The 25,918-nt window shown below is 51.1% G+C and overlaps 1 protein-coding gene across 1 annotated transcript in view; it reads left to right on the top strand.

Moving 5' to 3' along the window:
* The window catches only part of USH1C (USH1 protein network component harmonin), a 47,329-nt gene that overhangs the window by 17,870 nt on the left and 3,541 nt on the right, over positions 1-25,918 (top strand). The window contains exons 10-24 of the mRNA XM_045484674.1: positions 835-894; positions 1,063-1,119; positions 1,431-1,573; positions 2,616-2,681; positions 3,029-3,153; positions 7,360-7,409; positions 11,353-11,505; positions 12,836-12,952; positions 13,482-13,964; positions 17,654-17,773; positions 18,851-18,901; positions 21,635-21,676; positions 22,217-22,270; positions 22,598-22,697; positions 25,791-25,897. Coding sequence (XP_045340630.1) covers positions 835-894; positions 1,063-1,119; positions 1,431-1,573; positions 2,616-2,681; positions 3,029-3,153; positions 7,360-7,409; positions 11,353-11,505; positions 12,836-12,952; positions 13,482-13,964; positions 17,654-17,773; positions 18,851-18,901; positions 21,635-21,676; positions 22,217-22,270; positions 22,598-22,697; positions 25,791-25,897 — 1,728 coding nt within the window. The remainder of the gene's footprint in view (positions 1-834; positions 895-1,062; positions 1,120-1,430; positions 1,574-2,615; positions 2,682-3,028; positions 3,154-7,359; positions 7,410-11,352; positions 11,506-12,835; positions 12,953-13,481; positions 13,965-17,653; positions 17,774-18,850; positions 18,902-21,634; positions 21,677-22,216; positions 22,271-22,597; positions 22,698-25,790; positions 25,898-25,918) is intronic.

Raw genomic sequence — 25,918 nt, 5'->3', positions numbered from 1 at the left:
GAGAAAGTGTATGATTTTTCCAAGATCATGTACCTAGTGTAATAGGGCTGGGATTCAAACCTAGGTAGTCTGGTGCCAGAGCCAGAACTCTTTTTTTTTTGTTTTTTTTAAGTTTATTTATTTATTTTTGAGAGAGAGAGCGCATGCACGCACAAGCATGGGTGGGGCAGAGAGAGAGGGAGACAGAGAATCTCAAGCAGGCTTCGTGGTGTCAGTGCAGAGCCCGACGCAGGGCTCAGACTCATGAACCATGAGATCACGACCTGAGCCAAAATCAAGAGTCAGATGCTTAACGAACTGAGCCACCCAGGTGCCCCCAGAACTCTTAATCTCTACTTTTGACACGTTACTTCCTTTTTCTGCACTTCAGTTTCCTCTCCTGAAAAATGGGGGCAATAGTCTTCCTTCTAGGGTCATTGTGTGGATTAAATGAATTAATACATATGCTTCCAACTGTGCCTGGCACATAGTAAGAGACTGATGAGTGCTAGCTATTATACAAAATATTATTATGGCTCAATAAGGCCTCTGCTATATGAGAAACCCAAGGCTCCTATGTCTACAAACTGAGTTTTTAAAGCAAATACAAATTAAGCCAAAGGAATGAACCTCTAATGGGATAATATTTGACAGCTGATAAAGGAAACATGAAGTGTAGGCACCCTGGGAGGATACCATTAGAGCTTTCTAACTGCTCTATTCATGAGGAAGAGCTGAGGTGCAGCCACTGGAAGACCCAATATGTGACTCTGGCCCCCGGGGGAAGCCCTTCCTGCAGCCGAGTGGGTTTACAGATAGTGGAGACACACTGAACCCTCTCCATTTCTCCTCCAGACAGGGGACCAGATTGTCGAAGTCAACGGCATCGACTTCTCCAACCTGGACCACAAGGAGGTGAGATGCGGGGTCTCCACCTGCTGGCCATTATCATGTCTGCCCTTCACTTCCCATGCCCCGCCCCCCAACCCTGCCATGGGGTCTGAGACCTTCTGTGATGTCTAGAGGCCTTGACTGCTCTGGGCTGTCAGGCTTCAGACAAGGTCTGTCTGCTTGTCCCCCCAGGCCGTCAACGTGCTGAAGAGTAGCCGCAGCCTGACCATCTCCATTGTAGCTGGAGCTGTAAGTCCAGAATGACCTGGTAGGGCCCCATAACCCCTGACTTCCAACTCCGGCCATTCAGACCCCTGATCTCTGGCACACACTCCTGGGAAGGGCCAGAAGGTCTCCTTTCCTGAAGCTCTGACAGAGCAGAGGGAGAGATCTCTGCCTAGTGGGGAGAAGCTTGCTCAGAGACAATAGGAGCCACAGTGCCTGACACGGGGCGCCATGCTGATAAGAGGACAACCTGCATCTTGGTCCCCAGGGCTGTGGCAGTGGCTGGCCGGGTTCCCTGGGAGACTGAGCAGGAGGTCTCTTTTCACTCCCCTGAGGGCCGAGAGCTGTTCCTGACAGACCGGGAGCGGCTGGAGGAGGCACGGCAGCGCGAGCTACAGCGGCAGGAGCTTCTCATGCAGAAGCGGCTGGCAATGGAGTCCAACAAGATCCTCCAGGAGCAGCAGGAGATGGAACGACAGTGAGTGTGGCCAGCCAGGGTGCCCCCTCCCTCTCCTCCCTGCCCACCGTGTCCTGGGCCAGCTTCATCCTGCCCCCCTGAGGCCTGTCCTCAGACCAGATGGGTTCAGTGGTGGTCAGTGTATCCATCCCTTGCCTCCAGACCACCAAGCTCTCCCCTTCTAGTTGAGGAGGGCCCTTGACTTCCAAAACCCAGAAGTATGGAAAATGAGGATGCTACCAGCAGTAGCTAATGTTTGTTGAGTATCAGTCATGTGGCCGGCATTGAATCAGGACCTTGTTTATGTCTTGCTCAATTTAATTCCCACAATAGCTCTGGAAGATAGATGGTATCGACCCATTTTACAGGTGAGGAGGCAGAGAGGTCTTAGCTCAGGGAGGTTAAGCCACTTGTGAACAAAGTCACATGTGGCCAAGCTGGGATTCACACCTGTCTGTGGTAATAAGGCTCACCCATCCTAGGGTTGGTTGAGATGATGGACTGGGACAATAAATGTGGTGAGCAATTCACAAATAAAAAGCTACTGTCAAAATCCAAATCCAGATACATTCTAGGAGTGTGAAAACAATTTGGAAAAGGAAGGTGGACAGGATCTTTCCCTCTTCCCCATCACAGAATTACCCTGGAGAATCAGCCCTGGTGGTACCTCTGCCCATTGCCCTGGCCTTGGCCAGTGGCCCCGGCTACATGTTGCCTGGGGCCCTCCTCCCAGAGGACCTGACTCCAGCAAGGCCCTGCCTACTGTCAGTCACTTTATCTAAGTGTTTGAAGGTAGACACATAGAGTGTGGCCTGCGTCGATCCGCCTCCCATCCCTGGCAGCACAGAATCTCTGCTCAGCAGTGCCAGGCAAAACCACACAAGAGCACGAGGCCCAGATTTTCTTGGACCCGCTTCCCCAGCATCCAAATCTGGTCCAGGCATCCTTGGAAGGGAGCCCATAAGAAAAATTTTAAACCTTTCTCAAATTAGGAATTAGCTACAAGGAAGAGAGAACTTCTCTTGCATAGACTCCAGCATGCCAATCTGAATTTGTGTTTCAGAAGAAAAAAAGAAATTGCCCAGAAGGCAGCAGAGGAGAATGAAAGATACCGGAAGGAGATGGAACAGTGAGTGCTTGGGTCCACATGTCTGCGTGCAGACGTGAGTGTGCTCTTGGGATTGTGGCCAGCCAGAGGCCCCCTCCAGGCCCAGTTTGCCTGGCCTTCTTGTCTCCTGGTAGCCATTCCATAATTCTAGTAAAGCCCATCACGTTAAGGTAACTAGAGCATAGTCCTGTAATCCCCAGGGTGGCATTGACAACTCGATGTCGAATACAAGTGCCAGGAACTTTGTTTTCTTCATCACAGCTAGAGCCATGCAGCCTCTCCCCAGGCTGGTTAGGGTTTCCCAATAGGCAGAGGGTGGGCCTGTAAAAGTCCTGACCCCAGTCACAGGCAGGGGGATCTTATTTCAGGATTGTGGAAGAGGAGGAGAAGTTTAAGAAGCAGTGGGAAGAAGACTGGGGCTCAAAGGAACAGCTGCTCTCATCTAAAACCATCACTGCTGAGGTGCACCCAATACCCCTTCGCAAGCCCAAGTGTATGTATCATGTACCTGGGGAGGGAACTTCCTTCTGGGGCCTGGGGGTTGGGGAGTATCTTGACAGAGACACTAGTCTCCCTCCAATCACCACCACCTCCCCAGGTGAAGAGCCCACAGCTCCCTGGGCTGTATTTCTTTCATGGAGGGGCAGCCACGTGCCAGGGCATGGGGGTGGGCAGGATCTCTGCCCCTTTGTCCCCAGGGGCCTGTTGCCAGACTCTCCCCCACAACACAGACTCAGGCAGGAGGGTCTCTCCTTGTGCCCTTGGGCTGCTGACCAGGGAATGGAGAGCTCTGTCAAAAGCGAGTTGTTCATTGGATCATCTTCTTGCTTTGCTGGGTAGTACGTCCACATCCCACCTGGTTCTGAATCAGAGCTGGGTGCAACAGCAGCAAGAAAGAGGGGAAATGCTCATGATGGAGAGGATTTGGGTGATCCGAGGCTGGTGGGTGACTGTGGGAAGACCTTACCTGAAGTGCCCCTGCCACCTGCACCCCTGTGCATGGGGTATGGTCACACCCCTTCAAGGATGGAGTCAGAGAGAGGACTGAGACCACTCCTAGGCCCAAACTGCAGCCATCCTGGGGCCTCAGCTCCCTCTGCCCTTTGCACCTCCTTTCTTCATCTGCCCTGGGTTCTCACTTCCAATTTCAGGCCAGGCCTCCACCACCTGCTCCCCTGTCCACCTGCTCACAACGCCTACTACCAGGTGCCCACACCACCAGGGCAAAGTAGTGGCTCACTCTCAGTGCTTCTCCAGGGGGCTGGTGGTAGGAAGCCAAGCAAGGTAGCTGGGGCCATGGCAATCACGAGTCCAGGATTCCACATTGGGCCTTATTGTCACTTTACATGACATAGGGCCAGTTCTGCTGCAGCTGATTGTGCTCAGCTGACCTGGGAACCTCTAGATATGGGGTGAATCTACCCCCAAGAACCAAGATTCCCCATGTCTGCTGTGTCACAGCCATTTGGGATCTTGTGATGGTCTAGACAACCTGGCCCCAACTTTGGATCATATTGGGCCCTAGAGTGGCATCATCTTGTCAACACAGGCCACTTGGGTCAACAAAGAGGTTGGGCAGGCACCTGGATGGTTCCGTTTCACTCCTGCCTGGTGCAGAACAAACATCTCCCAGCACATTCCTTCCTGGCAGCAGGGGATGGTGTCATCCCAGGGTCCTCTCTGAAGGACAAAGCAAGCTCTCATCAGCCTCCCCCCTGACATTTGGTGTTAGTTAAGGATGTGGCCAGAGCTAAATTCCTGGTGAATAATCTGTGTTTGAGACAGGGAGCTAATTTGCTCTTATGAGTGAAATACGAGCTTCAGAAGGAGAGAAATCAATTTTAATTGCTTCTCGTGAAAGTAATCCTAGTCAATTTAGTACCTTTCTAGAAACCGGGCCTTGGCTTTAGAGCAAACACATTCTCTCAGGAACTACGAAAAATAAAAACACTTTCTCTGGCTAGCTATTTATTTAGTGCTTTTAAACCAAATCAAGCTTCTCGAATGAAAGGAGCAAGAGCTTTCCCTTTGCTTTAAGATACAAATTTTTTCTAAGGGAATGTGCGAAACATGGGATGGATGGCCCGAGCCTGCCTGCCTGAGCTGGGGCAGCTGCTGCCTCTGTCCATGTCTGCGTGCACTGGCAATTTCATTCTCCTTGGGAAATCAGTCAGAAAATGCAGGAAGGCCTCTGAGCGAGCTCAATTCCTGCCTCCCTCCCCATTCCTGGGAAGCTGGAGCGGTCTCTGTTGTGTTGGGCCAGCACAACCGGGACAAGCCGGCTCCTCCCTGGTGACTCTTCAGCTCTGGGGCCCAGTTAGCCAACAGGTTATATCTGACTCAGGTGTTTGTGCCTGTGAGGGATGGACTGCACATTTTTGAACAGACAGGAAAGAGTGTGGAGCATCTCTTGCCTGAAAAAGAAAGCCACTCATCCTAATGATGTGGTGGGCCTGACTGCTTCTCTCACCACCACCTGTCCTAGGGGCACTGCCTGCCTCCCTGTAGCTGACCCAGCAGAACCCCAACATTCTTCTGAGCCAGGACAGATTGTCAGAGAGTCCCCCAGAAGAGCTTTCTTTAGCCAAAGCAATGAGGAGGGGGGTTATTAAGCATCCCAGAGCCGGAAGGAGCCTTGGGAGATGAAGAGGTTTAAACAGGATATTTCTAGGATTTTCTCTCCATTAGGACCCCAGCAATTAGCCTCCACCCCCAATGGACCCCATGGTTTAGAAGTTGAGGTTTTTCCTATCAAACTATGAAGCAATCAGTTGTTTTCCTATTGTTTTATTATGTAGTCATTGTTATTTGCAAGAAAGCATCAATGTTCCACTATTTAATTAACATAAATTGAGCCAAAAGCTAAGGAATTTAACTTACAGCCTTTTCATAGAGGAATGGGGAGGTTCTTCTAATTAATATTTGAAATATTAATAGGCAGGTCACAGCAGACTCATCCACTCCCTTCAACAGTCCCAGGGAGGCCAAAGTCCAGATTGGAAACCACTGGAATGGATGATTTGCTATTCTCCACATGATGTCAACATTCATGTCTTCCTAACCACATGTCTCCCCTTTACCCTTTGAAATCTCCTCACCTCCTCAGGATCAACCTGCCCACATAGCTCTGACATCCCCCAGGGACCCAGAGTTCCCAAAGTGGTAAGAAGCAGCCAGGAAGGTCTGTTCTGCCATTGTAAACCCTTGGTACCAGACATGTGTAATACTCAGATATTCCCATATTCTGTGCCTCACTTCCCAAGTTTCAACTGAATGCCCTGCACAAAGTTTCTCACTTGACTGTCAGGTCAGAGGTCCCCCCATTGTTAGCCCATTTTACAGACAGAGAAACTAAAGCTACCAAGGTTGAAAGCACTGCATGCACGATCCCGGAGCAAGACCGTTTTGCTCTGGGCTCCTGAGCCCTGTTCCCACCCCTGACCTCACAAGTTCCCATAGAGGAGGCCGGGCATAGGTCATTAGGCTCCTGGGAAGCACCTCTGGCCTCTTGGTCTCCCAAGTCCCTCTTGGTTCACCAGCTTCCTCCTCTTTTCCTGGGTAGCTGATCAGGGAGTGGAACCTGAGCTTGAGCCAGCAGATGACCCAGATGGAGGCATGGAGGAGCAGGGAGAGCAGGTTTGCAGCCCCCCCTTCACTGCCTGGCCTTGCTGCTCCGCTTGCCTTGCCCACCGCCTCCTGCTAGCCCTGCAGACACCCAGCTCTAAGGGGCCATCACGCAGCAGGGACCACTGGAGTGTGCGAAGCTCCTGCAATCCCAGCTTAGTCCAAGCACTGCACACAAAGCCTGAGGACAGGACTCCCAACCTGGCTGAAATGTCTGCTGATACACACCTAAACAACTGAACCACTGGTTCAGTGCTGCCCAAGCCCAGGTTCTTCCTCTGCTGCTCTGGGATCTCCCTAAGGACTCCCTAGATATCCCCAAGGTCAGGCAGGAGGCTTTCAAGATCCTGTTCTAGAACTCAGGCTGGTCAGGGTGGGTAATTATTTAATGGATCACTGCTGGTGCAGGGAGCTTTAGGTTTGAGATGTTTCCCGGTCATACTGTTGCCTGGGGGAAGCAGGGGGCTGGTGCCCTGATGATCTGGTCTGGGGCCGGGGCGGGGTATGCTTGTCGGGGCAGACCTGCCCACAGCTGCCTGAGCTGCCTTTCTCAGAGCTGACCCCTGTCATTGCCTTCTCTCTCAACATTGAAAGCAGAGGACGTGGTCTGTACTATGAGATAAGACAGTTTTGTTCTGAGTGATAGCAATTTGAGGCATAAACCCGGGCTATCTTTTGTCTTGAGCCATTTCTTGAATGGAGGGACCAGACATCAGTCAGGAGAGGCCTCGTTCTCTTTCAGTGTTAGCAGACTGCAGCTGTGATTTGGAAAAGCTCATCCCCCAACAAGGGCTGTCTCTGATTTTCTGGCACTGACTCCTGAAGCCAGTGTCCTGGGGAGAAGCAGTTGACGGGGCCCCAGGGAATCAGGGCCGTTCTCTGGCAGCCTGGGGCCTGCTCTGTAACCCAGGTGAAGCCAGGTGAGTGGAGAGTCAGACCGAGGGTGCGGTTTTGCTATTGGGTCTGCTCTTCATCCCACAGCCACATGTCCTTGTGATCCCAGCCCCTGGCTGCTGTCTGTGGACGCTCTGACTGAGCCAAACAGCATCTCATCTCTTTGTTCTCTGTGTTATAGCCTTTGGGTGGTTTTATCGTTACGATGGCAAATTCCCAACCATCCGGAAGGTAGGGCGCGAGACTGAGTGCTGTGCCGTTTGCCACTGAGTTTGCTGTGGGGTTTGGCCTTTACGAGCATTGTTTCTTTGCCTGTCAACTCTAAACAGTGTAACCCGGCCTGTTCACTACAAGGGCTGACCTGTCTGCGTCTATCAGGCTGACGTCAAAAGGCAGGGTGCTGCCACAGAAGCATTGTGGGGGGAAAGTGTTCATGGGGTGAGACCCGCCTGAGTACCATCTGGCACCATCTCGGTCAGCATCAGCCTCGGGAGGCACAGGGCAGGGACAGGGCCATGGCAACTTCTTTGTTCCTCTGTCAAGACCAGAAGCCATGGTCAGACAGAGTGAAATATCAGGTTGGGTATACACAACACACGTTATGAGACCAGCTGCACCAGACACAGACTCGCTGCCAGGCAGGGATTTTCTGCCTCGAGTTGAGACTAAGAGCCACACCAATCATAACTCTCTCCTAGAAATATCGCTACGTGTGCCAAGATAATGCATTTTTCTGGTCTCTGGGGCCTTGAATTTTCTCTCTAAATCTTATTACTGTATCTCCAGGCCCCATAAGACTCTCATCCTTTTTCTTTCTAAATCACTTTGGCATTTGATTATGAAAACGCCACTGTTAATATCTGTAGATTGGACATATGAGATGACTTGGCATTTGGAAATCAGGCATCAGCATAAATCTGGGTGAACTAATTTAGTTGTTATCACTCGGCTGGGTCTTTCTGGCAGGATGTCAGTCCCCCAGAAACCAAAACGGTGGCAGCTGGGTGACCTTGATGATAGGTAGGTAGCTTCTCCCTGCCTGTAAAATGGGAATATCTGATGTCCCAGAAACGTCTGCTCCCTTCTTCCAACACAATACTGTTAAGATAATAGCAATATTACTCCTGACAGAAGTTAGCATCTTGACCTAGGAACACAGATCATGATTTGTATGATATTGAATAAACTTAGGACAGGGCACCACGGGGGATTCCTTTCCACACTGCCTTGGTCTCAGAAAGGACCCAGTCTCACAAGACTGTCTTTTTTCATCCTACAGCCCGACTCTGTGGCTTAGGCTATCTCATTGGGTTAGATTTTGAATGCTCTACACACTATCTCTACTAGAACTCACCTACAGAGGACAGCGTGCACACACACACGCACACATGCACACGCACACACACACACACACACACACACACACACACACACACACAGGATTATACTGGAAAAAATACCTATACCTTTATGGATAGGTAAAATCTCTTCCAGGCACTAATAACCAGGTAAATGTAAGAGAACTAACATCTTCTCCACACACATACCTCCCATAGGAAATCATGTCACTTGGACATTGCTATTGGTAAGAAGGAGCCCTGTTTTCACCTATTCATTAGTTCAGTATAACTGAATAGCTGATATTTTTGTTTTCATTTCATTTCCAAAAGAGAGAAAGATGGCTTCTAGGTAAGAAGCAAGAGCACATCCATCCTGTCTGCCTTTCCTCTCAGTCCAAACTGGGAGGGACCATTTGCCATGAATTTAACTGACAGCTAAAAGGACAACAGAATCACATCTCTCATGCTGGCTCTGAAAACCCATTGTCGCTTCCTCTAGAGCCATGTGACATGCATTGTCTCCCAGCAGCTAGAACACCAAGTCCCCGGGTAATACACTTGGCTATCTATAGCCATGATCATCAGTGTGCACAATTTCCCTTATTTGAAAAGACAAAGATTCGATGTTTGTTATTCCTAACCGGGGAGTAAGTCCCTCTGAGGCTCAAGGTCCCCAGGCATGTGGCCCCACAAAGTCTGTGTCAGCCTGCAGGATTCATGGTTCTGACTAAGCCTTTTACTAGGATGCTTGAGTAAATCCTGCAAACCAGCCCTATGGCAGGAGCCCACTGTCCAGCAGGTGAGGTAGATTCACACGCAACTGAGTAACCTGTATGGAGGGCGCTAGTATGAGGTCAGTAGACGATGCTACGGGACAGTTTAACCTTCTGCATCACTAAACAGGTGCTGCTTTCTTGGAAAGGGGACAGAGACTGCCACATCTGCCTGTCCCATCCAGGATACCTGGCTCTAAAATGTTAGCACTGGTAGTTTGAAGGTTTTTTGGTTTGGTTTGATTTGGTTTGGTTTTTAAGCCAACAGAATGGCCATTCCTATCATTGGTGGTCCCTGTGAGAGGCCATACCCATATCCTAGCAAGCTGCCATTAGGCAGAATGTTATTGTCTCCTCTCGGGGTAATTGCTGTCTGATCTATAACATGATGGCAAGGTTCATCTATCAGCTGAGCCAAGAGTCTAGTGAACGTGGTGGGTAAGGAACCAAGCGGGACTCTGAAGCAATGAGAGTCATTGCTACTACTTTTCTCAAGTAGTTCATAGACTGTGCTGGTGGCGGGCCTCTATCCCTGACATGGGGGACCATCTCCAAAGAGCATTACCTGTGCATGGAAGTAGGGATTGTCTTTAGGAGGGGAGGCAGGATGACTCAGTAATAGGTCCATAACTACACCCCCAGGCTTCTCCAGCTGTGGATAAAGTTTCGTATCCAGTAATGAAAAACTCAATTCCTCATTCCTGCCCTTATGTGCTGGGATGATTTGGGAATTCTGAGAGAAGCCCCCAGGGAATGCTAGTTAGGGGTGGGGATGAGCTCAGTGAACAGGCAGATTTCCTCCTCCCCACATCAATTCCCCAGAATGTTGACTCTCTCTGCTGCCACCTCTCCTGAGTGCTAACACTGTCCTCTGTGCTGTGTGTGATGGGGCTTACACTCCCTCCTGCCATACTCCCGTTGCTGCCAGCTCATCTGGGCACAGTAGAAAATGTGTTGGACCTAGAAGACTCAGGTCCAAAACCTGGCACCACCACTTACTGGATGTTTGATATTGGGCAAGGGACTTCACCTCTCTGAGTCTTGGTTCCTTCATCAAGAGAATGGGGATAATATCTACCTATGAGCATAGGTAGATTTACCCATGAACATAAATCCCTTAGCACATAGGCAGTCCATACATTGTAATTTTCTTCCTTCCTTACCCCTTAGCTTTCCTGCAACCCCATGGGAGGAGCAGGCAGGAAAGCAGGTTCTGTAGGTCCAATTCCAACAGGAAAAATAAGGAGTTTGTTTGCCTTGCATCTCCTTTCCCTAATCCTGTTGAACTCTGACAGTCAGTACAAAGCAGTTAGGCTATTCTCTTCCCCCACTCCCATCTCCTAGTCCTATGGTTTTTGGCTAATCCTCAGTTCCGGGGTCTAGTTCAGAGGGAATGGTGGACTCTACAGGATTCAATGGTCTGAAGTTAAGCATCAGAGCAAAATCTGATGTCCCTGGCTCTGGGCTCCCGGGTCTGAGGCTGGCTCCTACCTCCTGAAGCTTAGGACAGAGGATCTCTGCAAATGAGACTCGTCAGCTCTCCCAAATTTTTTGTAGAATCTCCCAGGATGCATCTCTGTTGTCTAAACACGAGACACCTCTCTTTCCAGATGATGGAGAAGACGTGTGCTCAGATACTAGGACACAAATACAATGTATTCTATTTATACACCACTTTCATTTTATAAGGCTCTTTTATAGATGTTATTTTATTAGCGCTGAGGGCAAGCCTATAGGCAGGAATTTCTTCTATTTTGAAGATGAGGTGAATCAGGCCCAGAGAGGTTAAAGAACTTAGCCAAGATCGCACAGCTACTTAGTGAGCTAGTAAGCCAGTTCTTCTGGCTGGAAAAAGGAATGTGTCTCCCACTCCACAGTGGGTAGCACAGTGGGTAGACCTGTCCTAAATCTGAGGTCCAGTGCCCAGTGCAGATGGGCAGAGCAGGGGGAGGGGCTCACTTCTGGTGTTGTCTGTGGGCTGTGTGCCCTGTTTGCTGTGCTGTGCCAGTGTTTACACTGCCTTTTAACCCTTGCCATGTAAACAATACCACATCTGCTCAGAAAGGAAAGGATAAGAAGAAAGCCAAGTATGACAGCCTGCAAGAGTTGAGAAAGAATAAGAAGGAACTAGAGTTTGAGCAAAAGCTTTACAAAGAGAAAGAGGAAATGCTGGAAAAGGAAAAACAACTGAAAATCAACCGGCTGGCCCAGGAGGTATGTGTCTGGCTCACAGGCTAGGTGAGCATCCCCAGAACATAATTTGGCTGTTCCCCACCATGCTCCCAGGGAACCAGCTGGAGTTGTGTTCCCCAAGTGGAGTCCAAGGATGGAGTGAGCCCTGCCCTTCTAGAATGTGTGTCTAGAATGTGTGATCATCCCACCTGCCCAGGGTCATGGAGACCACCTTCTGGCTTAGGTGTATGTTTGGCATGGAGACTAGACTCCTTGCTAAAGTATGGGTCTGAGGCTAGCCTCTCTGCCCAGATTGTCACACTTAGGTTCACCCTTCACATACCTTGCTAGAGGTTTGAGTCTGTCCCCTCCATCCCAGCCCCACCAGAGTATGAGTCCAAGGCCAGACCTGTCCACCCTATGTGTGAATATGAGGTCTTTCTCTGCACTCAGGGTATGACCCCAAGGCTAACCCCTCTGCCTAGATTATAGAACTGAAGTTAGCCTTCCACCCACTTGTCATCAGGTCTGCCTCTCTCCCCAGGTTATGAGTCCAAGACCAAATTTCCCCCACCTGCATTTGCTCTGAGAGTATGGGTCAGAGGCTAACCCCGTTGTGCAGGTGAGGTGTCTGAGGCTATTCCCCAATTGATCAGGCAGTGAGTCAGGCTGCTTCCGTCAACATAAGATGTATCCTAAGCTAGATCTCTTCAACCTGGACGTGTATCTAAAGCTGTCCCCTTCAAGATATGACAAAAACAGTCATCCAACATGAGTAATTCCTATATCCTAGATGAGTTGGGTGACTTTAACTCCCTAGCTATTGGAGAGGTTATTGGTTCAGCTTCTCTTTAATGCTTCCATGAATCAGAATGCCAAGCTGATTAGATTACAAAATCAGAGTAATGCTGGAAAATGTGAAGTGCATTAGGTCTGGCATTAGGAGCGAGTAAGCAACAAAATTAAAAATAAAATCCAACTTGTTCTTCTGGAACAAAGTAGCCTGGAAGGGGAAAAAGAGTAAAATTAAAATTTTGGCATGTGCCAGGAGCCTACAAAAGGGCCATTTTTAGAGAATCCCGAGATCCCAGAGGTCATGGGGACCCTGGGAGCCTTATCCCAACTAGTTCCAAAGCACAGGTCCCTCCTCTGATTTTGCTAAGTGCCATTAGTCAGCTTCACACTCCAGCATCCTCTCCCTTCTATTTCCACCTCTTCTGGGGCCAGATGGAGTAAGCCAGGGTCTTTTGCTGGATAGTGGACACACCCAACAGTACTCTTTAAAGAAGTGCTTCTATGCTGCTGATTTGAGTGCGCCACGCATGTGTGACTCAAGTGTGCCTCTCCTTTTTGCACTGGCTTTGGGTCCTAGGTGTCCGAGACAGAGCGGGAAGACCTTGAGGAATCGGAAAAGATTCAGTATTGGGTGGAAAGGCTCTGTCAGACACGCCTTGAGCAGATTTCCTCTGCTGATAATGAGATTTCAGAGGTAACAGAGCCCTTCTTTCCACATAGACCCTCCTGCTGACTTCAGAATGACCCACTCTGGGGACAGTGGGAGGCAAAATGGCCACATCAGGTTCACTGTCCAGGGCCACCCCTACCAGCCGACTCTGCCTTGCTCTCTGGAGGAGGGGGACATCTCTACATTTCTGGGCTTATCTCCTGAGTGGCCAGCAAATCCTAACCCATCTGAGATGGTCTCAGGCATGTTGTTCTAGAGCAAGGGTGCCCCGTTCACTATCGAGTTGTTCCAGGTTAGATAAACTGTATGGGCACCTTACTTGTCACACATATGAGATAACTTGGGACTGTCCTACATTTGGACACTCCTTCCTAGCCACTTGGTTTGGGCTCACCTGAGCACCCAGGTGACAGAGAAGTGACAACCCCATGATTCTGGTTGGAGGGTGGTGGATTTCCAGCAGCAAAAGAAACAGGAAAGCATTATACTCAGTGTTTTATGAAGTGGAGCACTGGTCAGACAATTACAGAACTTCCTTGCAACCCTCCCCCAGATGACCACGGGGCCCCCGCCTCCCCCGCCTTCTGTGTCTCCCCTGGTCCCACCCCTGAGACGCTTCGCAGGCGGGCTGCACCTCCACACCACTGACCTGGATGACATCCCCTTGGACATGTTCTACTATCCCCCCAAGACTACCTCGGCCTTGCCTGTGATGCCCCACCCCCCACCCTCCAACCCATCCCCCAAGATCCCTGCGCCCCCTGTCCTTCCCTCATCAGGCCGTGTGAGTGCCTCTTCTTCACCCTGGGTCCAACGCACTCCACCCCCCATTCCCATCCCTCCCCCACCATCTATCCCCACCCAAGACCTGACTCCTACCCGCCCGCTACCCTCGGCACTGGAAGAGGCACTGGGCAACCACCCCTTCCGTGCTGGGGACACAGGAAATCCAACAGAGGACTGGGAAGCGAAGAACCACAGTGGGAAGCCCACTAATTCCCCTGTCCCTGAACGGAGCTTCCCACCCACCCCAAAGGTACTGCGCCTGTCTGCATGCTATGCTGGGAGGCAGGAAGAGTGGCAGGGCTGCTGTTTTCCACATCCTCCACTGCTCTTGTGAGCGGAGATGGGAAGAAACATCACCCCACCCCATTTTCGAAGAATGAACTCCCAACCTGCCTGTTGTGGTCATCCTGCATGTGTTTGGTTTCTGCTAATGTTGAAGTACTATACAGTATGGTGAATTGCCTGTGGTACTTGTGATGAGCAACAGTGTATTTATGTCTGTTGGTTTCTCTTGGCTCCTCTTGGCTGGTATGGGCTGGTAAGGTTCAATATAGTACTGTGTTAATGAATAGCTAGAGCTCAGTCATGGCCGGTCACTTTTTGATATAAGCTCAGAAAATCTTGAATATGGGAAATGAATCCCCAGGTTAACTGGGGGAAACGAGGGGAAGATAAGCAGTAGAGCAGTATTAAGATCTTGTAAATGAAATGATAACACTGTCCAGTGCAGTGTTAGGACATTACAATGCCATTTTCTATGGAGTTAGCCAACTGCATTGGCTTGAAGTATAATACCCAGAAATTTCTGGCCAACTTCCAGCTCCAGAAAAAAAAAAAAAAAAATGAAGACAGAGAGTTCCTAGAAATCTCCAGATTCACTATATACAGACTAGGGATTTTTTTTTTTTCTTGGATGTCAGGAGGCTGAACAGTGAGCTTTCTCAAAAAGACATATTTCTTATTAATTGTTCTTAATCCAAAGACTATTTTGGAAGAGGTAATCCCCAAGGAAGATATGGAGGTTTGATCCCATGGAGAGACAAACAAAATATTCCTCTGCTCCAGTAGCCATGGGGCCAGGCTTGAATCAGCGCTAAAGCGGCTCATATCAGCTAAGGGTAGGAGCTTAGAGAGAGGACAGTCAGTAGTACCTGATCAGTGGTTTTTATTAACCTGCCCTGCATGGATTTGAGTCCCAGCATGAAAAACAGAATAAGCTTTTCAGAGCATTTGGGAAAGCTTGGAGGAAGGTGGGAATGAAGAAAGTGCCAGATGCCAAAAAGGCTGCAGCTTCTGGCAGGGGACTCTCAGAGGGACTCCCTCTGGACCTCTGATGGGTCCTGAGCCCTGCAGTTCTGACAGAGAGAAGTCTATCTGTTCTAAGGAGGTCTTGTCCCAGAGCCCAGCCAGGAGCAGGTTCACTGGGGGCTGAGTTAGCCTGGCACAGAGGGCCATATCCTTCTTGTGAGTGCCCCCTATCAAGATGGGCAGCAGCTTTTCCTCAACAGATTCAATTCTACAAGCATGGATTGAGCACATGCTTTGTGTCTCTATGTGAGGGGCAGAGGGGAGCAGTGCTGAAGGAGACACAGAGGAAATTGGCATACCTGTGCTCTCTAAGACTTTGCCATCTGAAGGATGAGCCACTGTCTGGCCAGCTATAAAATGGCACAGGTTTTAGTTTTGTTTTGTTTTCGTTTTTGTTTTTGTTTTTGTAGCAGCTACCTTTATTTGAGCCAGACACAGGTGTTAGATATTCCCATCAATCAGACCAATATGGCTTATGAGCAAAACAGATAAAAAGAGGCAGGACCAGTTACCATTTTCCATGTGTTCACAGGGTTTTTATTTTTGGGTTTTGAGCTGGCCTTGAGTACGAATTTAGAGAAAGCTAAGGAACACCAATGAAAAGGTCCTGTATTTACCCAATAGACATGTCATGCCCAGCTGCCCCTCTACTTAGAGAACAAAGCAGGAATGATGATGAAACTATCAGGGAAGGTGAAGTTTTCAAACGGAAAGCGCACTTCCAGATCAGGTTTGAGACACCAGATCTCAACGCAGGACTTGTGCTCTGGGAAGGATGCATTCTGACAGAAGGTTGAAGGCACCTTTGCAGAGTAAAGGGCTTAATGAGCTGAGCTTTGAAGGATGGCAATACATGGAGGGTGGGAGGAAGGGCATCGAAGGTACAGGGAACGTAAAGATGGTAAGGAGGAACCACCCTGGGTTTGAATCCTGACTCTGCCACTAGCTGGTGACTCTGGTCATGCATTACTTCATCTGTCTGAGCCTGGGTGTCCTCGTCCCTAAAATGGGAATGCTAATGGCACCTACCTGTTATGAGGATCAAATGGATTAATACATGAACTCATTCGAAGTTAATACTTAGGAGAATGGCAGGCACATGGTAGGTGCTCAGTAGACATTAACTATGATCAGTGACAGATCAGGATACAAGAAAATTTGGGTGTAGCTGCAAACACGAGATTGGAGGTAAACTCTGCAAACTTTTGAGTCGGAGTCAAGATTCAAAACAGGATCCAGCTTTCTCGGATTCCTCCAAGAATCACAAAGTTCCCACTGTTAGTTCCCCATCAGAGCACAGGGAAGGTTAAAAATTCCTCGACACAAGGAGCCTCTGAAACCTGGACCCTTGTGTCTTAAATGACATCAAAGCCAGGGCTATTCCTGACTTGAAGGCCAGGGGGCTGCTGTTTTGGTGAGCTTCATCCTGCCCATGCCAGCACTTTGGCCCTTGTACCGCTGCCCCTGCTTCATGGCATGCTCCGAGAGAGTTGTCACCTGTGCTGCCGCAGGAGGCGTGGGTGATCACATGTCTGCATCTGCACCGTCAGCTCAGCCTCCAGCAGGCACCGGGTGGTGGAAACAAACACTTGTGTCAGCGTGGCACACGTGCCTGCCACATCACACCTGCCAGAGGAAGGTTTTCAGGGCCATGCCTGCTGGCACCTACTAAATGCCAGACACTATGCCAGGCGCTGGAGAACCACCACAAAATGGGCAGCCCAGTCCCTGCCTGAGACCATCTGGTGAGGAGGACATATAAGTAAGCAGGAAACTACCACGCTACCTGGGGGGAGATGGGGGAACACAGGTGCTGTAATGAGCTGGGGTGGAGAGGAAAAGCTCAAGGGGTGCCTTATGAAGGCAGTGACACCCAAGATAACACCTGGGAAGGTAAAGCAGAGAGAGGAAAGAGGATATGCATAAACCAGGGCAAGAAAACCTGGCATTTTGGAGGCTAAAGTGAGGCAGAGCCGGGAGGGTGAGGGGTGAAGGATGGGGTTGCAAAGGAAGGTGAAGAGACTCATGAAGGACCTTGCAGGTGAAGCTCAGTAGTCAGTGGGGACCCATGAAGAGTACGGGCAGAGCTGTGACCTGAATCGATTTGTCTTGTCCAAGGTGATGGAGTGTGTTAGAGCAAAGCAGACAGGTTGCATCGGCTCTCCTGGATGCTACTCTTACTGGTCCTCACCGTCAGTCTTTGAGCCTCTGTAACCACCCACCAGGAATAGCAGATGCTTTGTGTGTAGTCCAGGGGATGCAACCATGGCCGGAAGAAATAGCCTTTAGGGAGAGAGGAGGCTGGATGGCATCCGTGACCACTGAGAGAGAACGTTGAAAGTGTATCCTCTGAGTGACGGTGGCTGCTGGCACCCCTGTAACTAGGCTCTGGCTCAAGTCTCTGATTTCTTAGAGCCACCCAGTAGTTTCTGTGGCCTCAGAATGCGCTGTGGCCAATGAACTTGTCTTTCTGCTGAAGATCACACCCTCAGCACCTCCAACAGGGTGAATAAACCAGGCGGGCTCGGCATGTGCATGACGTGAATTTGCATGTGTGTTGACATGCCCTGGTTGACCTGGGCCACCCCCACCACAACTTCACATGGGTTTCTCTTAAACTAACCCTTGTAGACATTTTGCCCAAGCCCACAGCCTCCACGAGGCCCTGGCGTGTCCACCATTTCCAAACCTGTCATGGTCCACCAGGAGCCCAACTTCATCTACAGGCCAGCTGTGAAATCCGAGGTCCTGGTAAGCCCCTTCCTTGGATCCTCTCCAGGGCATCTCCTGAGACAGAGACAAGAGCTGTCTCCTCTGGGTTCTGCTGCCTCTGGAGGGAGAGTTGGGTGGGATACAAACGCACATTAAGTGCCAGCTCCTGACTTCTCCTTGGCCAAGAGGTGAATTCACACGGGTATAAGCCAGGGTTGACAGGACCAGTGAAATTCCTCTTCCTCACTTGACCAGATGGCCTGGAGCTCCATCTAGAAGTGATAATGGCAACAGCTCAGACTTATTGTGAACCTACTGCGTGTCAGGATTCAGTGTGTCAGGATACTGAGGCATAGAGGGGTTAAGTCGGTTGCCTAAGGCAGAGCAAGATCTTACTACTTACTCCAGAGTCTTTTAGACTCCACAGCTCAAGCTCTTACCTACGTTGCCATCTTGCCAAACCTACAGTGATTCCACTGGCCCAGGCCTCTGCCCCTAAAGCCTGGCGTGGCATGGTGCAGAGGCCCTCAGGTGGAAAACTGGCCAAAGTGGACCCCTCAGTTTCTCCAACTTGTCGCTCACTCCTCACCGGACTGGGAGTGTGAGGCGTGGTCCTGAGGGGTGGGGGCAATAGAGCCTGCCCACTCCCAGTCACCTGCGGCTGACCCATGTGTAACCCTCATGTCCCAGGGGTACCAGGCACAGACTGGACTCCCACCCACAGTGAGAAGAAAGTCATGCCAGAATTTTTCTTCCCCTTTCAAGGAAACCCTATCCAAATGTCAGGGCAGGACAGCTCAGACACTTATTTTGAGCTTTTGCTGTCCTGTCAGCTTCCCAAAGATCAAAGTTCATGCCCCTGCGATAACCTGCTGATGCATCCATGTCGCATTCTCTGGCTGGTGACAACCAGTGGCGTCTGCTTGACTTGAACTGGGCAGCTGCTGCATCTGGGGGCATCGGGCAAGCCCCTGACATAAATCAGGCTGTGTCTATTTGGGGAGGGAGGTTGGCAGGGCAGCCCCAGGCTGGCAGGCCCAGGGTTTGGCACCAGAGGGCAGACGAGACCTATCGATAACGTCCAGTGTGGAACTTTCTATTTTTTTTTTCTGGCAGCCACAGGAGATGTTGAAGAGGATGGTGGTTTATCAGACCGCGTTCAGACAAGTAAAGCGATACCTGTCGTGTGTCTGTAGTCCTCCCCGCCACCCCCACCCCTCCCACTCTGACTTCTCTCGCTGCTGGGAGTGCCAGTTGGCTCTGAAGCAGTCCCAACTACCATCTGCCAGAGCCTCAGGCCAGAGCTATGTTCCCGTTGCCTGCAGCCAGGAGTTGGGAACGGTCTCCTATCAGGAGGGGACCCTGGCTTTATTAGTCCCCATCCCCAAGCTAAGAGCAGCAGGACCTTGAGGGCTCTGCTCTTTTGCTACCGTTTGTTCAAAGAAGAGCAGGCAGAGGGGACCCTCGGAGGGTCACCGAGGCCAAGATGGGCCCTCGCTGCAGCCCTAGGAGAGAAGAAAGGGGGGCCTGAGGTGTCTCCCTGTCCCTCCCCTGTCTTGTCCCCTCAAGGCAGATCACAGCTGTATGTGGCACTGGATCAGTCAGGAAGGATGTGGTAGCCCAGATCCTCCACCTGCCTGGAGTGTTCCCGTGCACAAGGATATGGACGTTTTTCCCCAGCCGAGCAGTGGTATCAGACAGGCAACCACTTATCTTCCCCCCTCCTGGAAGCTCATATTCACAGAGCCAGCCAGTGGATTGGCTGTGTCACCACCAGTGAAAGAGATCCCAAGACAGAGAAAGACCTTGCAGCCAACCTCACCGATAACCCGCCACAAGACCGCAGGCTGATTTGACTACAGGCAGAGCAATACAAGAGGGAGGTGTCAGCTTCACAGTGAGACCTGGGAGTCTGCAAAGGAGGCTGTGCCCAGCCCAGGCCTGGGGAGTGACAGGCAACAGCTAACAAGGTGTCAAGCACAGTTTCTAAATACGTTATGTATCTGAACTCGTTTAATCTTTATAGCAACCCTAGGAGGTAAGTGCAATGATCACCTCCATTTTGTAGATGAGAAATTGAAACAGAGAGGTTAGGAAACATGCCCATGATGGCACAGCTACTGTCAGACCCTGGAGTTGCATCCAGGAGGTCAGGCTCCACAGTCAGGCTCCTACCTGCTACGCCATCCTACCCCTCGAAGCACTGTGATCATGAGACAGATATTAAAGGCCTTGTTGTTTAGGGTACAGACAGCTCTCAAAGAGAGAGAGGCTGGATGGTGAGAAGCCCAAGGACCTAGACTGGACGTCAAACCCTTGTTCCACTACCCCCTGGCTGAATGACCTGGGGCATAAATGTCAGCTTTCTGGGCCTCAGTTTCTCCATCTCTTGGATGAAGGGTTGCCCTCCCTCTTCAAGGGCTGACCAGCTGTAGTGGCTTGTAAGTCTATGATCTGAACTCAAGACACAAATGCTTGCCATCTGGCCATCCTGAGAGCAGATTCTCACAGGGAGGGAGAAGGGGAAGCCCATAGCCAGCACTGCCCAGTTTTCCAGAAGAAATAGCTAGAAGTGGTCTGGGCCCTCAGTGAAAGAGCATTGACTCCATATCCTGCCTAGTGACCTCTCCCACCCCTGGATTTGCTGCATCCCTTCCTCTGTTTGCTGACACCCACAGACTGACCTGGGAGTGGCCTCCGAGCTGGGCCAGACTCCAGACTCCCAGGCTCTTGGGGGCTGAGCCTGAGCAATGAAGACTCGTGAGGAGGGAGGGCAGATTGATGCTCAGGGAGTTTGGGCCTCCCTGTCTGCTGATGCTTGCTCCTCGTCTTGTGCCCAGAACTTGTTTGCTGCATGCTGGGCGTAGAGAGGGCAGCGGCCTCTCCATGATGCTGGCCACAGGCCTGGGGGGGACACTTGGTGTGGCCTAGGAACTGTGTGCTGGGGGTGGCTCCATGTAGTCTAGCAGGGCCTGTGTGGGCCCTGCCACTGGGCCTCTCTACTGCTCCCACCTGCCCGTGGGGATGAACTATGGCTTTGCTGCTCTAGGACTCGGCGTACCTGGACCCTCAGTCTGTGGACCCTGGGCTCCCACTGTCTGCGTGTGATTCCTAGGAAGGCAGTGTGTGCTGATTTTGCCCCCCATCTTCCTTCTTGCCAGCTTGTTTCTACCCCTTGGGGACATTGTTCCCACAGCCCTCCCCAAGCCAGAGCTCCTGAGCTATGTCTCCTCCTTCATCCTCCCCTGGCTAAGATTCTGGGGAGAACTCTTACATTCTAGATAAGCATTACGTAAAGAACAGTGCTGGGCATGGGGCAAGTGCAGACACCCCTGTTCCTCCTGGAGCCTGACATCCCTTTCTCCCCTCCCCCCAATCATCTTGTGACCAGATTCCCCAGGGAGAGGAGCCTCTTGCACAGCGTTGACTTTCTTTGGGGTCAGAGCACTGGGTGGAGACAAGCTGGGCTTCATCCCCAGAACCTGAACCTGGTCTCTCACGGGCACCCGGAGGAACTCAGATAGGACCTGAATGCCTTGAAGCTGTGAGCAGATGGTACCTTTGGCAAGGTTGACACTGGCTGCTCAGACCACCTGAACATCAGTGGGTGCCGCTGCCAGCTCCAGACGCCCACCCCACTGGAATGGTGCAGGGTGCAGGGTCCAGGGCTGGGTTCCTTCAAACGCCGTCATAGCTTCCTGCTTCTCCCCAGGCAGAGGCGCTCTGGCTATTGGGGTTTCCCGCCTCCTCCCTGCATCTGCATCCAGGCCACATCTGGCCCCCCACGCTCTCCCCTGCCTCTGACCCATTCCCGTCTTTCCCTCTGCCTTAAGCTTATTTCCCGCAGCGACCCTCAGGGAACTCTGCTCTGTGGCCCTGACACCCTCCCTTTGCTTCCAGGATTTCCGGAAATATGAGGAAGACTTTGACCCCTACTCCATGGTGAGAGAGAACTCTCCTCCCTTGGGGAGTAATCCCAGGAGTGGGAGTGGGGGATTACGGTGTGTTCAGTGATGGTACATTCTGAGCCCTGGGGGTCCTGGGGATGAAGTGGGGCAAGTGATGAGCCCCAAGGATCCCCAACTGGTCTTTGGGGGTGAAGGCTCCTTTCAAAACAGCACTCTGGTGTGACCCATAGGGCTGGTGTGACTTCCAGGGCTGGTTGGGGCCGAGGAGGGTTATAACCGCAGTTTCACATGCTGAGCCCTATGACCAGGTGCTGCGTGGTTTGCTGGGTGGCACATCCTCACCCAGCCCTCACGGAATTCTCACAAAGAACGGATCTGGGATCTGCGTGGCCACCTCTGTGTGTGTGTGTGTGTGTGTGTGTGTATCCATGTGGCTGCCATGAGGCCTGGGACCCCCCCAGTTGAAGACCGATGGGTGTGGGGCTGGGAAGGGTCCCCTTGTCCATGTACTTTGTGGGGCCCCACCCTTACCCTCCAGGCAAACTCACAGCTTCCAACTGTCTGTTCCCTCTAGTTCACCCCAGAGCAGATCATAGGGAAGGATGTCCGCCTCCTGCGCATTAAGAAGGTACGTAGGCACGTGAAAGTCAGGCGGCCACCACCCTTCTCTGCCCCAGCCCCTTCCCATCTCGGTCCCCTGCTTCTACTCTTGAAGAGACTCCTGGGCGACTCCTCAGATCCCATTTCTTCTCCTTTCTCCCCTGGGAATGTCCCCTCCAATGGTGGGACCACACACCCAGGTCCCACTTAGTGTCCCTACCCCCTTTTCTCCCTGATGGCACTGTCATTGGCCCCGTGGCTTCTCTTGCCCTCTCTGTAGCCCTGTCAAGAGGCCCACAGGTGCCCACAGGCTGCTGTCTGCGTGGATCCCTGAGGCCTGTTTTTCTCTAACCAGGAGGGATCCTTAGATCTGGCCCTGGAAGGCGGTGTGGACTCCCCAGTTGGAAAGGTGGTCGTCTCAGCTGTGTATGAGGGGGGAGCTGCTGAGCGGCATGGTGAGTGGGAACCAGCTATGCCCCAGTTTGGGGATGGTGTGGTGGTATACAGGTCCCCTCAGGAAAGCACACAGCTGCCAACTTGGGGGGGGCTGACAGTTGCTCAAGAATTCCCCGCCATCTGAATGGGTCCATCTATCCATTGAGTCCCACATGTTGCCCGTGGGCATTTGATAGTGCCAGGGCTATGGGTATACAGTGAACCAGACTCCACGCTGCCCTCCAGGGGCTCCCCATCTAGTGGTGAAAACATGCTCAGAATTGTCTCATTCTGGCAATAACAGTGCAGCATGCTAAGAGCTGACAGAGGAGTGGGGGCGTGGAGGGAAGTTGTGGGATCCTGAGGGGCCCCTAACCCACCAAGGGAAGGCTCCCTACAAGCATGATACTTGAGCTGAGCCTTAAAAGATAAATCAGTGTTAGCCTTATGATGATGGGAAATAACTTTCCAGGAAGAGGGGACAGCACATGTAAAAGCGAGAAAGAAACCATCAAAACCTTCCCTGTTCTTTTAAAAATAAGGGCTAACAGGGGCGCCTGGGTGGCTCAGTCGGCTAAGCGTCCGACTTCGGCTCAGGTCATGATCTCACAGTTTGTGAGTTTGAGCCCCGCGTCAGGCTCTGCGCTGACAGCTCGGAGCCTGGAGCCTGCTTCAAATTCTATGTCTCCCTCTCTCTCTGCTCCTCCCCTGCTCACGCTCGGTCTCTCTCTCCTTCAAAAATAAATAAAAACACTTAAAAAATTAAAAAAAAAAAATAAGGGCCAACATCTGTCAAGAACTCACCATGCACCAGATGCCATTCTAAGTACCTGCACCTATGCCGTCTAAAGTGTTCACGTGTATTAACTCATTAATCCTTATGACAACACCGGAAGTAGGTACTGTTATTACTTTCATCTTACAGCTTAGGGAACCGAGGCACAGAAAGGTTAAATGCTTGTTCAAGGACCCATGGCTGGCAAGTGGTGGAGGCAGGACTTGAACCCAAGCAGTTTTGTCAATTTGCTTTTTCTTGCCCTAAAGCCACTCACCTGTCAGGGTCTGAAACTCATCATTAATGATTTCTTTTTTTTTTTTTTCTAATTTTTTTTTAACATTTATTCATTTTTGAGAGACCCAGCATGAGCAGGGGAGGGGCAGAGAGAGAGAAAGACACAGAATCCGAAGCAGGCTCTAGGCTCCGAGCTGTCAGCACAGAGCCCTACACAGGGCTCGAACTCACGAATTGTGAGATCATGACCTGAGCTGAAGTCGGATGTTTTTTTAACCGACTAAGCCACCTAGGCGCCCCAGTGATTCCTTCTTCCAAGTCCAAGAGCCTTTTCAGTACTCTTTTCTGAAGGAATCAGTGGCCTTGAAGGAGAAGCCTCGGGCCCCTCACCTTTCCAGGCCAGAGCAGGAATCCCATGGTCAGATCCCTCCTGGGATGTGCTAGGCTGCAGATGGTGGAATGAAGGGTGGGTGACGACATGGGCAGGTGACAGAGTGATAGGACAGTCACCAGGCTGCTGGCAGCCAGGCTTCTGTTGGTTACAAAGGGGAATCCGGTTCCCACCTATGGCCCCCTGATGACCTCAGGCCTCTCACAGCCATACTCTGAGCCTTCATTTCAGCTGTGGAGCGGGGCCTGCTCAGCTAGGCAGCTGCCATGGCCCACTGCTGCCCTCCTAGCCCATCTGACACATCTCAGTACCAGGTGAGTGAAGAGTTGCTGCCTGGCCTAGGAAAGACACCTGTCTACTGTGTCTGGCAGGGGAAAAGGACCAGAAAAAATGGATGACTTTCCCGGGTCCCTCCCTTCCTTACAAAGCTCCAGCCCAACCACTGCCTTATTGCTCCTGAGGCTCCATCTTGGGTTTGTACAAAAGGGAAAAGTCACCTCTCCCCAGACCCACTGGCCAGAGGAAACTGCAGTCTATAGTCGGGTCCCACACTGCTTTGGACTTGCCAGCAGCTGCTGGAAGTTTCTCCAGGAGCCTGTGTGTTTTAAGCCACTGCCACACCACAGTGTTCAGTAACACACACCGCATTCCTGTGGCCTCAGGCCTGCAAGGCTTCTGGGTGATCTATTTCAACATAATCCAGAGAATGTTCCGTGGACACCAGAACTGAGAGAAATTCCTTAAAAAAAAATTTTTTTAAGGTTCTGAAGTTGAAGATGTATGAGAAACCATGCACAATCTACCTACTTCTTGGAGAGCCACAATACATAGTAGCATGTGCAAGGCTCTGACAAGTCCTGCAGTGAGTAACTCTGCTTAGCTTATAACTCAGCTTTTCCCAAACTTATTAGACCATAGGTCATCTTATCCTGGAAGACCTTTAACATCATTCATTTATTCAAGAAATATAGTGAATTCTTATTTGTATGCTAGGTATTATGGTAAGTGCTAGGGGTATGGTAGCCAACGAAAGAGACGGTCCCTGCCTTCATGGAGCAGACAGTCTGGTGGGAGGGACCATCAATCAACGGATAGATATATGATTATAAATTGTGAAAATGCTCTGCAGGAAAAGACTGGGATGCTATGAGAGAACAATAGGAAAGACCTGCTTGAGATTGTGTGCAGGTCAGAGCAGTCTTCTCTGAGAAGGAGACATTTTATCTCAGCACTAGAAGAGAAGGGAGAGAAGGGGCAAGTGTCCCAGGTGGAACAGCATGTGAAGGCTCTGGGGCAGGAAGGAGCTCAGCCCTCTCAGGGGCCTGATGCAGACCGAGAGGGCTGAAGCACAGACGGGGACAGCTCATAGAACTAGTTCATGTTTCAGATGACTTCATGGGTAACACAGGTCTGCCTCCCTCTGCAATAGTAGAGGCCTGGGCAAAGGCTGGGGTGGCGATGGTTCATCACTGGTGTCCTGATTCTACTGAGCTGGGGTGAGGGAGTGGGGACAGGGTGGGTAGGAAGCGCCCTTTGAGTAACCTAGTGGATTGTTCCCCCCATGCCTTCTGAGCCCATCTCAGAATTGAGGGGTGAGGTTCCTTCAGTGAGGGCCCTACAGTGACCCCCTGCCCCTCACCTTTGCCAAGCCCTGGGACAGGTACATGTCATGTACAGTCCAGTTGACCAATAAGCCTCATTTTCCTGCAGGTGGCATTGTGAAAGGGGATGAGGTCATGGCGATCAATGGCAAGATTGTGACGGACTACACCCTGGCTGAGGCAGAGGCCACCCTGCAGAAGGCCTGGAGTCAGGGGGTAAGAGCAAACCGCCTCCAT

This window comes from Leopardus geoffroyi, chromosome D1 (assembly GCF_018350155.1).
Source record: "Leopardus geoffroyi isolate Oge1 chromosome D1, O.geoffroyi_Oge1_pat1.0, whole genome shotgun sequence".
NCBI classification, from domain to species: domain Eukaryota; kingdom Metazoa; phylum Chordata; class Mammalia; order Carnivora; family Felidae; genus Leopardus; species Leopardus geoffroyi.
Note: the sequence above shows the minus strand (reverse complement) of the source record. Positions and strands in the feature narration are given on the sequence as shown.